The 12,265-nt window shown below is 62.4% G+C and overlaps 1 protein-coding gene across 1 annotated transcript in view; it reads left to right on the top strand.

The window, feature by feature from the left end:
• ZBTB4 (zinc finger and BTB domain containing 4) overlaps positions 1-6,318 on the top strand; it is a gene marked incomplete at its 3' end in the record, with an annotated part of 25,161 nt that extends 18,843 nt beyond the window's left edge. Inside the window, 6 exon segments of the mRNA XM_079332786.1 lie at positions 423-615; positions 3,464-3,495; positions 3,497-3,517; positions 3,519-3,694; positions 3,697-3,980; positions 3,982-6,318. Of these exon segments, the coding sequence (XP_079188912.1) occupies positions 423-615; positions 3,464-3,495; positions 3,497-3,517; positions 3,519-3,694; positions 3,697-3,980; positions 3,982-6,318 (3,043 nt within the window).
• Between the last annotated feature and the right edge of the window lie 5,947 nt (positions 6,319-12,265).

The following is a 12,265-nucleotide window of genomic DNA, read 5'->3' as shown; positions in this document are numbered from 1 at the left end:
ATCCACGCGTGGCTGTGTCCCATGTCCCTGTGCGGCTGCATATCACACCTGTGCACGGTTGTGCATCTGTGTGTTGTATCCGTGCGCGGTTGTACATCCATGTCCGGTTGTGCGTGGCTGTATGTCCGTGCGTGGTTGCCAATCCGTGTCTGGCTGTACCTCATGCCTGTCCTTGGCGTGTCACACTTGTGTGTTTGTGTGTGCGGGTGTCACACCTGTGTGTGTGTGTCACCTATATGCGTGTGCAGGTGTCAGTGTCACATCTGTGTGTGTCACACCTGTATTTTTGTGTGTCACACCTGTTGTGTCCTGTCCTCACCTCTCCCGCCAGTGACGCGGTGACACTCCCATGCCCCCCTTAACCCCGTCCCTTCCTGACCACGCCCATTTCTGACCACGCCCCTCTGGCCCCGCCCCCGCAGCCTCCGCCTGCTCCTTAACACCGCCCGCGGCAGGACGGGGCCCCGTGACGTCACTCCCAGCCCAGCCAATGAGCATCCAGGTGAGCCCATGACGTCAGCAGCGCGCGCACTCCCATTTCCAGCGGTTGGGCGTTCCTGGGAAGGGGTGGGCGTGGCCTGGCGCTCGCTGCCTCCTGATTGGCCGCAGCTGAAGGTGTGTCCGGACGGAGGGAAGGGGAGGGGTCTGGGGGGAGGGGGGATTGTTTCCATGGCAACAGGTGGGTGACACTCCCCCCTCCTCTCTCGGTGACGTCACGGACGGGACACCACTGTCAGGCTCCGGGGGTACTGGGGGGGAAGGGGGGAGTACAGGGTGGGGGAGGTGTGGTGTCCCCCTCCACCCCCCCGGTGCCACTCGGGTCCCCCCCGGGGGATTTTTGGGGTGTTCCGGGTGATGGGGGGTTTGGGGGGTCCCAGGTGGGGGAGGGTGCACGAGGGAGGTCCCTCCACTTTTGCCCCTCCCCCCAGCCCCCAAAATCCCCGTGGGGCTCCGGTTGTGGCGGCTGCGTCAGGTTGTCACCTCCCCGCCAGGTGTCCCTCATCTCTGTGTGTGACACACCCCCCACAACGTCACTCTGATGACGTCACACTGCCCAACCCCTCCCCATGTTGTCACAGGTGTCCTCTTGTGGTGACATCATGCCACTCTCAACCCCCCACAATGACGTCACACCCACGCCCTGTCAGTGACAATGATGTCACACCAACCCTGACCCCCAACCCTTCCATGACGTCACTCTTCCACCAGATGACGTCACCCTCCAACCCCCTTCAGATGATGTCACACCTGTCCCTTTGCTGTGATGGTGACGTCACGCGGGAGAATCCTCTCCCTGCTCTACTGCCACTTTGTCACCCGCGACCGGGTGACAAAATCCGGGTGTTGTGACCCCTCAGTGACCCCGGGTACCCCCAAATCCGGGTGTTGCGACCCCTCTCTCGGTGTTCCCCCTGTCCAGGAGGCCTGGCCGGCTGTGACCCCCCCCCGAGGACCCCCGGAGCAGCAACACCCAGTCCATGAGGGCCCCGCGCACAGGTGAGGCACTGGGGGGATACTGGGGGGCACTGGGGGGATACTGGGGGATACTGGGGGGCACTGGGGGATACTGGGAGGGGAGACTCTGGTCTGACTGTGGGTCAGGCTGGGGTTGACACCCTGGAGGGGCTGTGGGGCAGCCCCAGGGCTTGGGGGTGATGCTGCAGCTCCAGATGTGGGTCCAGATGTGGGTCTGGCCATGGGTCAGAGCTGTGGGTCAGGGTCCATTAATGGATCCATCCCTGGGTCCCCCCGCGATTCCCGGTGGTTCTGCCCCTGCTCCCCCCGCGATTCCCGGTGGTTCTGCCCCTGCTCCCCCTGCGGTTTCTCCACGGTTGTTCTGCCCCTGCTCCCCCCGCGGTTCCCGGTGGTTCTGCCCCCGATCCCCCCGCGGTTCCCGGTGGTTCTGCCCCCGATCCCCCCGCGATTCCCGGTGGTTCTGCCCCTGCTCCCCCTGCGGTTTCTCCACGGTTGTTCTGCCCCTGCTCCCCCCGCGGTTCCCGGTGGTTCTTCCCCTGCTTCCCCCGCGGTTCCCGGTGGTTCTGCCCCTGCTCCCCCCGCGATTCACGGTGGTTCTGCCCCTGCTCCCCCCGCTATTCCCGGTGGTTCTGTCCCCGCTCCCCCCGCGGTTTCTCTCCGGTGGTTCGGTCCCGGTTTTCCCGCGCTCGCCGCGCCGCCGCCATTTTGAGCCGCCTCAGGCCGCGACACAAAATGGCTGCGAGGGACCGAGGGACAGCGACCCCCGGACAGGGGCCAGTGGGACCGAAACCCCGGAGTGACCCCGGGGACAGGGGACCCTAAAACCCCAGAGTGACCCCGGAGAGGGGACAGGGGATCCTAAAACGTCAGAGTGACCCCCGGGGACAGGGGGACCCCCAGTCACAACCCCACAGCTCCAGGGAATTTTGGGACCCCCGACCCCACAGAACCGAGAGGCTCTGACCCACAGAATTGGGAACCCCCACCCAGCGAAGGGACACAGGTGACCCCAGATAAAAGACTCTTTTTTATGGTCACCCACTCTTTTTATTAAAGTCACCCACTGATGACCGCAAATACAGGATCTGGGTGACCTGAAATAGTGAACGAGATGTTTGGGTGGTCCCAAACAGGGGATGCATGTGACCCCAAATACAGGACCCAGGGGTCTGGATGACCCCAAATAGAACAAGATGTTTGAGTCACCCCAAATTTGAGACTCAGGTGTCCGGACAATCCCAAACCGGGGCTGCAAGTGACCCCAAATAGTGACCAGGGGTCTGGGTTGTCCCCAAATCATTGCCCAGGTGGCACCAGAGATCAACCATGCAGGTGACCCCAAAACAGAACCCAGGTGTCCATCCAGCCCCACTGACAGGACCCAGGTGACCCCAAACTGTGACCCCCCCACCCAGGTGACCCCAAACCGTGACCCCACCCCCCAGGTGACCCCAAACCGTGACCCCACCCCCTAGGTGACCCCAAATTGTGACCCCACCCACCCAGGTGACCCTAAATTATTACCCCACCCACCCAGGTGACCCCAAATCACGACCCCACCCACCCAGGTGACCCCAAATCATGACCCCACCCACCCAGGTGACCCTAAATTATTACCCCACCCACCCAGGTGACCCCAAACTGTGACCCCACCCCCCCAGGTGATCCCAAATCATGACCCCACCCCCTAGGTGACCCCAAATCATGACCCCACCCACCGAGGTGACCCCAAATCATGACCCCACCCCCCAGGTGACCCCAAATCACGACCCCACCCCCCAGGTGACCTCAAATCATGACCCCCCATCCAGGTGACCTCAAATCACGACCCCACCCACTGAGGTGACCCCAAATCATGACCCCACCCACTGAGGTGACCCCAAATCACGACCCCACCCACCCAGGTGACCCCAAATCATGACCCCACCCACCCAGGTGACCCCAAGCCGTGACCCCACCGCCCCAGGTGACCCCACGTCCCCCGCAGGTGGCCGGCGCGGGGATGGCTCCGGTCGTGGAGGGTCGACGCCGGGCACTGCCGGGCTGCTGCTGGAGCTGAACGAGCAGCGCCTGCGGGGACAGTTCTGCGACGTCACCATCATCGCCGAGGACACCAAATTCCGCGCCCATAAGAACGTCCTGGCCGCCTCCAGCCCCTTCTTCAAGCGAGCGCTGGCCCAGGAGCCCACCTGCCCCTCGCCCGCCCATGCTGAGCTGCCGACGTCCAGGCCGGCGTCTTCTCCGACGTCCTCAACTTCATCTACAACTCGCGCCTGGCGGTGCCGTCGCCGGCGGCCGCGCGGGCGCTGGGGGCCGTGGGCCGGCGCCTCGGCATCCCCTCGCTGCAGGGGCTGGAGGCCGGCCCGGCGCCGCGGGACATGAACGGCACCTGGGCGGCGCCGCCGGGGGATCCCCGCGCCCCCGCCGCCCCCGTGGACCTCACCTGCCCGCGCGCCCGGCGAGGCGGCCGGCGGAGAGACGCGCCCGCGGGCGGCGAGGCGGTGGACGGCGTCGCCCTCGCCGGCCTCGCCGTCGTCGCCGGCGTCGCTGCGCTGCGGGCTCTGCGGCCGCGGCTTCAGCTCGGCGGCCGCGCTGGCTTTCCACGCCAAGCTGCACCGCGGGCGCCGCGGGCTGTGCTGCCGGCACTGCGGCAAGAGCTTCATCCACGTCAAGCGCCTGCAGACGCACGAGGTCGGGTGTCGCGACGGGGACGGCGACGGCGACCGTGACGGCGCTGTCACCACCGGCGCCGCCGGCGTCGTCACCACCGCCACCACCACCACCACCACCACCACCACCACGGCGGCGGCGGCGCCGAAAGCGGCCAAGAAGGCGCTGCTGCTGCGGCACCGCGCGCTGGAGCCGGGCGCGGAGCAGGAGCCGCTGGTGAAGGTGGTGGACGGGCAGGTGCTGTACCTGTGCGGCGTGTGCCAGCGCTCCTACATGACGCTGTCCAGCCTGAAGCGCCACGCCAACGTCCACTCGTGGCGCCGCAAGTACCCGTGCCGCTACTGCGACAAGGTGTTCGCGCTGGCCGAGTACCGCACCAAGCACGAGGTGTGGCACACGGGCGAGCGCCGCTACCAGTGCATCTTCTGCTGGGACACCTTCGTCACCTACTACAACCTCAAGACGCACCAAAAAGCCTTCCACGGCATCAGCCCGGGGCTCATCGCCTCCGAGAAGACGCCCAACGGCGGCTACCGGCCCAAGCTCAACGCGCTCAAGCTCTACCGCCTGCTGCCCATGCGGGCGCACAAGCGGCCCTACAAAACCTACAGCCAGGGCGCCGTGCCCGACGGGGCGCCGCCGCCGCCGCCCGCCACGCCTGGAGACGCCGCGGCCGCCGCCGCCTTCCCGCCGCCACCGCGGCCGGAGCCCGCCTCGGTCATCGCCTACGGCCGCGCCGCGCCCTCGGTCATCGTCCGCGGCAGCGGCGCCGCCTCGGTCATCGCCTACAACGGCCGCGCCGGCGAGGAGCCGCCGGGGCTGCCCGAGGGCCCGGCGGCCGCGCCGGTGACGCCGGCGGTGCCCATCAAGAAGCAGGTGCTGCGCGATTACATCGAGGCGCAGCGAGCGGCCGCCGCCGCCGCCACCGAGGCCACCGCCGCCGCCACCACCCCTCAGAACTCCTCCGGCGACGCTGGCGGCCGCACCATGACCTACGTGGCCAAACCGGCGTACGCGGGCTCGGCGGCGGGCGAGGGGCTGTGCCAGATCACCGTGCGCATCGGCGAGGAGGCCATCGTCAAACGCCGCATCTCCGGCACCGACCTGCGCGGCGACGGCGCCGAGCCGCGCCCCGGCGACAACGACAGCGACGCCGAGGACCGGCTCTGGCGGCCCTACTACTCGTACAAGGCCAAGAGGAAGGCGGGCGGCGCCGCCCCCGGCGCCAAAAAGCCGCGCTGGCGGCGCAAGCTGCGCTCGCTGCGCCGGGCACCGGGCGACGGCGACAACGACAGCGACGGGGACGCGCCGCGGCGCCGCGAGCGGCAGCACCCGTGCCGGGAGTGCGGCAAGAGCTTCCCGGCGCTGCGCAAGCTGCGCAAGCACCAGCGCGGACACGAGGCACCGGCGGCGGCACCGGCAGCGGCGGCGGCGGCGCAGGGCCGGGTGGGGCGGCGGCCGTCGCTGCGTTTCACCTGCCCCACCTGCGCCAAGGTGTGCAAGACGGCGGCCGCGCTCAGCCGGCACGCCCAGCGGCACCGGCAGCGGGGCTCGGCTGAGGGGTCAGGACAAGGGTCGGCACCGGGGTCGGCACCGGGGTCAGCACCGGGGTCACCGCGGGGGTCAGCGGAGGGGTCACCGCAAGGGTCACCGCAAGGGTCAGCCCCGGGGTCACCGGCGCCGCCCACCGTCATCGCCTACACGCCGCCGGCCGCGGGCAGGGAGGAGCCGCCGCTGGCGCCGGGCGGGGTCCCGCTGTCCCCCGGGGCCACCGGCGGCGGTGACAGCGCCGCGGGTGACACCGGTGACACCGACACCGCCGGGGGGTTCCCGGTGCAGGAACAGCCGCTGGCGCTGCTGTGCCGGGCTGGGGGAGGGGACCCCGAGCCTGGCGGGACACCCAGGGGGGGTCCCTGCGTCCCCCCGGCCCCCCCCGCCTTCCCCTTGTCCTTCGGGCCCCGCTTGGTGGCCGCCTATCCCTTCCCCTTCCCCCTCCCCCTCGCCCTCGTCCTCCCCGAGCCCGAGCGCGGCTTCCTGGCCGGGGGGGGAGGGGCAGGGGGTCCGGGGGGGGCTCCTCCCCCCGCCCCCCTCCCCCCCAGCACGGCCCCCCCCAGTTTTGGGTTCCCCGGGGGGGGAGGGGAGCGGCCGAGGAAAGCGGGGGGAGGCACCTGAGGGGTGGGGGAAGGGCGGGGGAGGAGGTTTTTGGGGAGGGGGCGTCCCTGCCCCATATTGGGGGGGGACTGGAGGAGCTGGGGGGTCCCGCAGAGGTTGGGGGACCCCATGGAAAAGGGGGGGGCCCCACGATAGGGGGGTCCCTATAGGAATTTATGGACCCCATGAATGTTTGGGGGGCCCCGAAAAGTTTGGGGGGTCCCATAAGAGGTCGAGGGTCCCCATGAGAGGTTCGGGGACCCCATAAGTTTTGGGGGGGGGTCCAACAGAGGTTTATGAACCCCATTGAAGTTATGGGGGGGGCCCCAGAGATTTTGGGGTCCCCAAAAACTTGAGGGGGGGGTCCCATAAGAAATGGGGACCCCGATATAATTTTGGGGGGAGGCATCGTGATGGGAGGACCCCCAGAAGTTTTTTTGGGGGTCGGGGCACAGGGACCAGTATCAGACTGGGAGCAGCACTGGGGATACTGGGAGGTGGGGGGAGCTTCCAGTCACCCCAAATTTGGGGGGGAGGGGAAGGGTTTGAGCCCCCCCCACGAGCACAGGGACCCCCCCAAAATAGCAAAGACCCCCCCCCAATACAGGGCAACCCCCAAGCAGCCCCTCCCCCACTCCAGAGTCCCCCTCCCCCCAATATTCGGGGCCCGCCCCTCCCCCCGCAGCGTTTTGCACCCCCAATGGGGCCCCTCCCCCACCACAGGGACCCCTCCCCCCCACCGGAGTCGGGGCCCCCCCCACTATCCCGGGGCCCCCCCAAAATCCCAACCCCCCACCCCTCCCCTCCCCCCCCTTCGGCACCTTATCGGCATCGCAGCGACATTCCAGCACCCCCGGCGGGGGGAGGGGCGGGGGGGGCGAGTGTGCAAGGGGAGGGGCCTCGTGCAATCCTGAGTGTGCAAAAGGATCCTCGTGCAATGCTGAGTGTGCAAAGGGGGTCCCTGTGAGTGTGCAAAAGGATCCTCGTGCAATGGTGAGTGTGCAAGGGGGTCCCTGTGCAATTGTGAGTGTGCAAAAGGATCCTCGTGCAATGGTGAGTGTGCAAGGGGGTCCCTGTGCAATTGTGAGTGTGCAAAGGAGCATCCCTGTGCCATCCTGAGTGTGCAAAGGGGGTCTTTGTGCAATGGTGAGTGTGCAAAGGGGGGTCCTTGTGCAATCCTGAGTGTGCAAAAGGATCCTCGTGCAGTGGTGAGTGTGCAAAGGGGGGTCCTTGTGCAATCCTGAGTGTGCAAAAGGATCCTCGTGCAATGCTGAGTGTGCAAAGGGGGTCCCTGTGAGTGTGCAAAAGGATCCTCGTGCAATGGTGAGTGTGCAAGGGGGGTCCTCGTGCAATGCTGAGTGTGCAAAGGAGCATCCCTGTGCAATCCTGAGTGTGCAAAGGGGGTCTTTGTGCAATGGTGAGTGTGCAAAGGGGGGTCCTTGTGCAATCCTGAGTGTGCAAAAGGATCCTTGTGCAATCCTGAGTGTGCAAAAGGATCCTCGTGCAATGGTGAGTGTGCAAAGGGGGGTCCTTGTGCAATCCTGAGTGTGCAAAAGGATCCTTGTGCAATCCTGAGTGTGCAAAAGGATCCTCGTGCAATGGTGAGTGTGCAAAGGGGGGTCCTTGTGCAATCCTGAGTGTGCAAAAGGATCCTCGTGCAATGGTGAGTGTGCAAAGGAGCATCCCTGTGCAACCCTGAGTGTGCAAAGGGGATCTTTGTGCAATGGTGACTGTGCAAAGAGATATTCATGCAATGGTGAGTGTGCAAAGGAGCTCTCCCTGTGCAACCCTGAGTGTGCAAAAAGATCCTCGTGCAATGCTGAGTGTGCAAAGGGGGTCCCTGTGAGTGTGCAAAAGGATCCTTGTGCAATGGTGAGTGTGCAAAGGAGCATCCCTGTGCAACCCTGAGTGTGCAAGGGAGGGGCCTCGTGCAATCCTGAGTGTGCAAAAGGATCCTTGTGCAATCCTGAGCGTGCAAAAAGCACCTTGAGCAATTGTGGGTGTGCAAAAGGATCCTTGGGCAATCCTGAGTGTGCAAGGGAGGGGCCTCATGCAATTGTGAGTGTGCAAAGCAGTCCATGTGTAATTGTGGGTGTGCAAAGGAGCATCCCTGTGCAATCCTGAGTGTGCAAAAAGCTCCTTGAGCAATTGTGGGTGTGCAAAAGGCTCCTTGGGCAATCCTGAGTGTGCAAGGGATGGGGCTCGTGCAATGGTGAGTGTGCAAAGGGGTCCCTGTGCAATGCTGGGTGTGCAAAAGGATCCTCGTGCAATTGTGGGTGTGCAAAGGGGTCCCTGTGCAATGGTGAGCGTGCAAAAGACTTTTCCAGTGCAATTCTGAGCGTGCAAAGGGCTCCTTGTGCAGTTGTGAGTGTGCAAATGAGGATCCTCGTGCAATTCTGAGTGTGCAAAGGGGTCCCTGTGCAATTCTGAGTGTGCAAAGGATTCTCCCTGTGCAATTCTGAGTGTGCAAGGGACTCTCCCTGTGCAATTCTGAGTGTGCAAAAGATTCTCCCCATGCAATCCTGAGTGTGCAAGGAGCTCTTCTGTGCAGCTGTGAGTGTGCAAAGGGGTCCCTGTGCAATTCTGAGTGTGCAAAGGAGGATCCTCGTACAATCCTGAGTGTGCAAAGGGGTCCCTGTGCAATCCTGAGTGTGCAAGGAGCTCTCCTGTGCAGCTGTGAGTGTGCAAGGCTCTGGGCTGGGTCCCTGTGCAGACCCCTCCCCTTGCACACCCCCCTGACCCCCTTGTGCCTCACACGAGTGTGCAAGGCCCCCCCACACTCCCACTCACACTCACACTCACCTGCAATGTGCGGGGGTGGGGCTTGCACGGGGGTGGGAGGGGCTTTGCACGAGGGGGGAGCCTCGTCCTAGTGCAAAAATCCTCGTGCAAGGATCATCCTTGTGCAAAAATCCTCGTGCAAGGATCATCCTCGTGCAAAAATCCTCGTGCAAGGATCGTCCTTGTGCAAAAATCCTCGTGCAAGGATCATCCTCGTGCAAAAATCCTCGTGCAAGGATCGTTCTCGTGCAAAAATCCTCGTGCAAGGATCATCCTCGTGCAAAAATCCTCGTGCAAGGATTGTCCTCGTGCAAAAATTCTCGTTCAAGGATCGTCCTAGTGCAAAAATCCTCGTGCAAGGATCATCCTCGTGCAAAAATCCTCGTGCAAGGATCATTCTCGTGCAAAAATCCTCGTGCAAGGATCGCCCTCGTGCAAAAATCCTTGTGCAAGGATCGTCCTCGTGCAAATCCCACGTGTGAGTGAGCAAATCCTCGTGTGAGGATCCTCGTGCAAGGAATGTCCTTGTGCAAGGATTGTCCTCGTGCAAGGGCAAATCCTTGTGTAAAAACTGCCCTTGTGCAAGGATTGGCTTCATTCAAGGTCCCATCCTCGTGCAAATCCCACGTGTGAGTGAGCAAATCCTCGTGTGAGGATCCTTGCGCAAACCCCACACTGCAGAGAGCAAATCCTCGTGCAAAAACTGTCCTTGTGCAAGGATCATCCTCGTGCAAGGATTGGCTTTATTGAAGGTCCCATCCTCGTGTAAATCCCGTGTTTGAGTGAGCAAATCCTCGTGTGAGGATCCTCGTGCAAGGATCATCCTCGTGCAAAGAAAATCCTTGTGCAAAAATTGATCCCAAGCAAGGATTGTCCTTGTGCAAACCCCACAGTGCAGAGAGCAAATCCTCGTGCAAGGATCATGCTTGTGCAAGGGATGTCCTTGTGCAAATATTGTCCTTGTGCAAAGATTGGGTTCATTCAAGGCCCCATCCTTGTGCAAATCCTGCTTGTGAGTGAGCAAATCCTCGTGTGAGGATCCTCGTGCAAGGATCATCCTCGTGCAAAGATTGTTCCCGTGCAAGGGCAAATCCTCGTGCAAATCCCGTGTTTGAGTGAGCAAATCCTCGTGCAAAACCTTGTCCTTGTGCAAGGATCATCCTTGTGCAAGGATTGGGTTCATTCAAGGTCCCATCCTCGTGTAAATCCCGTGTTTGAGTGAGCAAATCCTCGTGTGAGGATCCTCGTGCAAGGACAATCCTTGTGCAAAAAACTGTCCTTGTGCAAGGATCCCCGTGCAAGGATCATGCTTGTGCAAAGACAATCCTTGTGCAAAGATCGTCCTTGTTCAAAGCCCCATCCTCGTGCAAATCCCGTGTTTGAGTGAGCAAATCCTCGTGTGAGGATCCTCGTGCAAGGACAATCCTTGTGCAAAGATTGTTCCCGTGCAAGGGCAAATCCTCGTGCAAGGGATTTTCCTCGTGCAAGGGATTTTCCTTGTGCAAGGATTGTTTTTGTGCAAGGATCATCCTCGTGCAAGGATCATGCTTGTGCAAGGGATGTCCTTGTGCAAATATTGTCCTTGTGCAAAGATTGGGTTCATTCAAGGTCCCATCCTCGTGCAAATCCCGTGTTTGAGTGAGCAAATCCTCGTGCAAAAACTGTCCTTGTGCAAGGATCATCCTCGTGCAAGGATTGGCTTTATTGAAGGTCCCATCCTCGTGCAAATCCCGTGTTTGAGTGAGCAAATCCTCGTGTGAGGATCCTCGTGCAAGGACAATCCTTGTGCAAAAAACTGTCCTTGTGCAAGGATCCCCATGCAAGGATCATGCTTGTGCAAAGACAATCCTTGTGCAAAGATCGTCCTTGTTCAAAGCCCCATCCTCGTGCAAATCCCGTGTTTGAGTGAGCAAATCCTCGTGTGAGGATCCTCGTGCAAGGATCATCCTCGTGCAAAAACTGTCCTTGTGCAAGGGTTGTCCTTGCACAAACCCCACACTCCAGAGAGCAAATCCTCGTGCAAAAACTGTCCTTGTGCAAGGATCATCCTCGTGCAAGGATTGGCTTTATTGAAGGTCCCATCCTCGTGCAAATCCCGTGTTTGAGTGAGCAAATCCTCGTGTGAGGATCCTCGTGCAAGGACAATCCTCGTGCAAAGATTGTTCCCGTGCAAGGGCAAATCCTCGTGCAAGGGATTTTCCTCGTGCAAGGGATTTTCCTCGTGCAAGGATTGTTTTTGTGCAAGGATCATCCTCGTGCAAGGATTTGCTTCACTCAAAGCCCCATCCTCGTGCAAATCCCACGTGTGAGTGAGCAAATCCTCGTGCAAATCCCCGTGCAAGGACAATCCTCGTGCAAATCCCGTCTGATCGAGCGAATCCTCGTGCGAGGCCCCCTCCCCTCCCCCTCCCCCCGCGGCCCCTCCCCCCTTTTGCACTTTCGTGGCCGCGTTTGCTACTGACTGACCCCCCCCGCCCCTCCCCCACCCCACACGCGCCGCCCCTCCCCCACCACCAATGTCCCCTCCCCCTCCCTCCCCCCGACCGCACTTTAGGGGGAAAAACAAAAAAAAAAAAAAGGCAAAAAAAGGAACGAAAACGGGGAAAAGTGGCAAAACAAAACGGAGGGGGAGGGGGGACCTTGGGGACAGCGGGGGAGGGGCGGGGGTGGCCCCAAAATGGGGACCCCATTGGGGTGACCTCGGTGGTGACGTCACTGGGTGGTGGTGTCCCCCAATAAAAGGGGGTGGCACCAAAAAGGAGTGTCCCCACTGGGATGTCCCCAAGGGGGTGGCCCTGTCCCCACCGGGGTGTCCCCATGGATGTCCCCACCCCCCCCCCCCCGCGTGTCCCCTCCCGGGTGGCCCCCTCGGGGGGGGTCCCTGTGGGGGAGGGGTCCCCGCGGGGGTGGCGGGGGGTCCCCGGGGTGTCCCCGCGGGGGGGTGGCGGCGGTGACAAATGTCCACTATTTATCTGCATCAGTGAGTGTTAGAGACGCCAATAAACACCGTAGAGCTGAGCTGGCCTTGGGGACATTGGGGACATTGGGGACATTGAGGGCATTGGGGACATTGGGGACATTTGGGGACATTGAGGGCATTGGGGACATTGGGGACATTGAGGGCATTGGGGAGGTTGGGGACACATTGGGGACATTTGGGGACACATTGGGGACATTTGGGGACATT

The sequence above is a fragment of the Erithacus rubecula genome (assembly GCF_903797595.1).
Source record: "Erithacus rubecula genome assembly, contig: scaffold_524_arrow_ctg1, whole genome shotgun sequence".
In the NCBI taxonomy this organism is placed as follows: Eukaryota; Metazoa; Chordata; class Aves; order Passeriformes; family Muscicapidae; genus Erithacus; species Erithacus rubecula.
The sequence above is the reverse complement of the archived record's forward strand: the minus strand, read 5'-3'. Positions and strand labels throughout refer to the sequence as shown.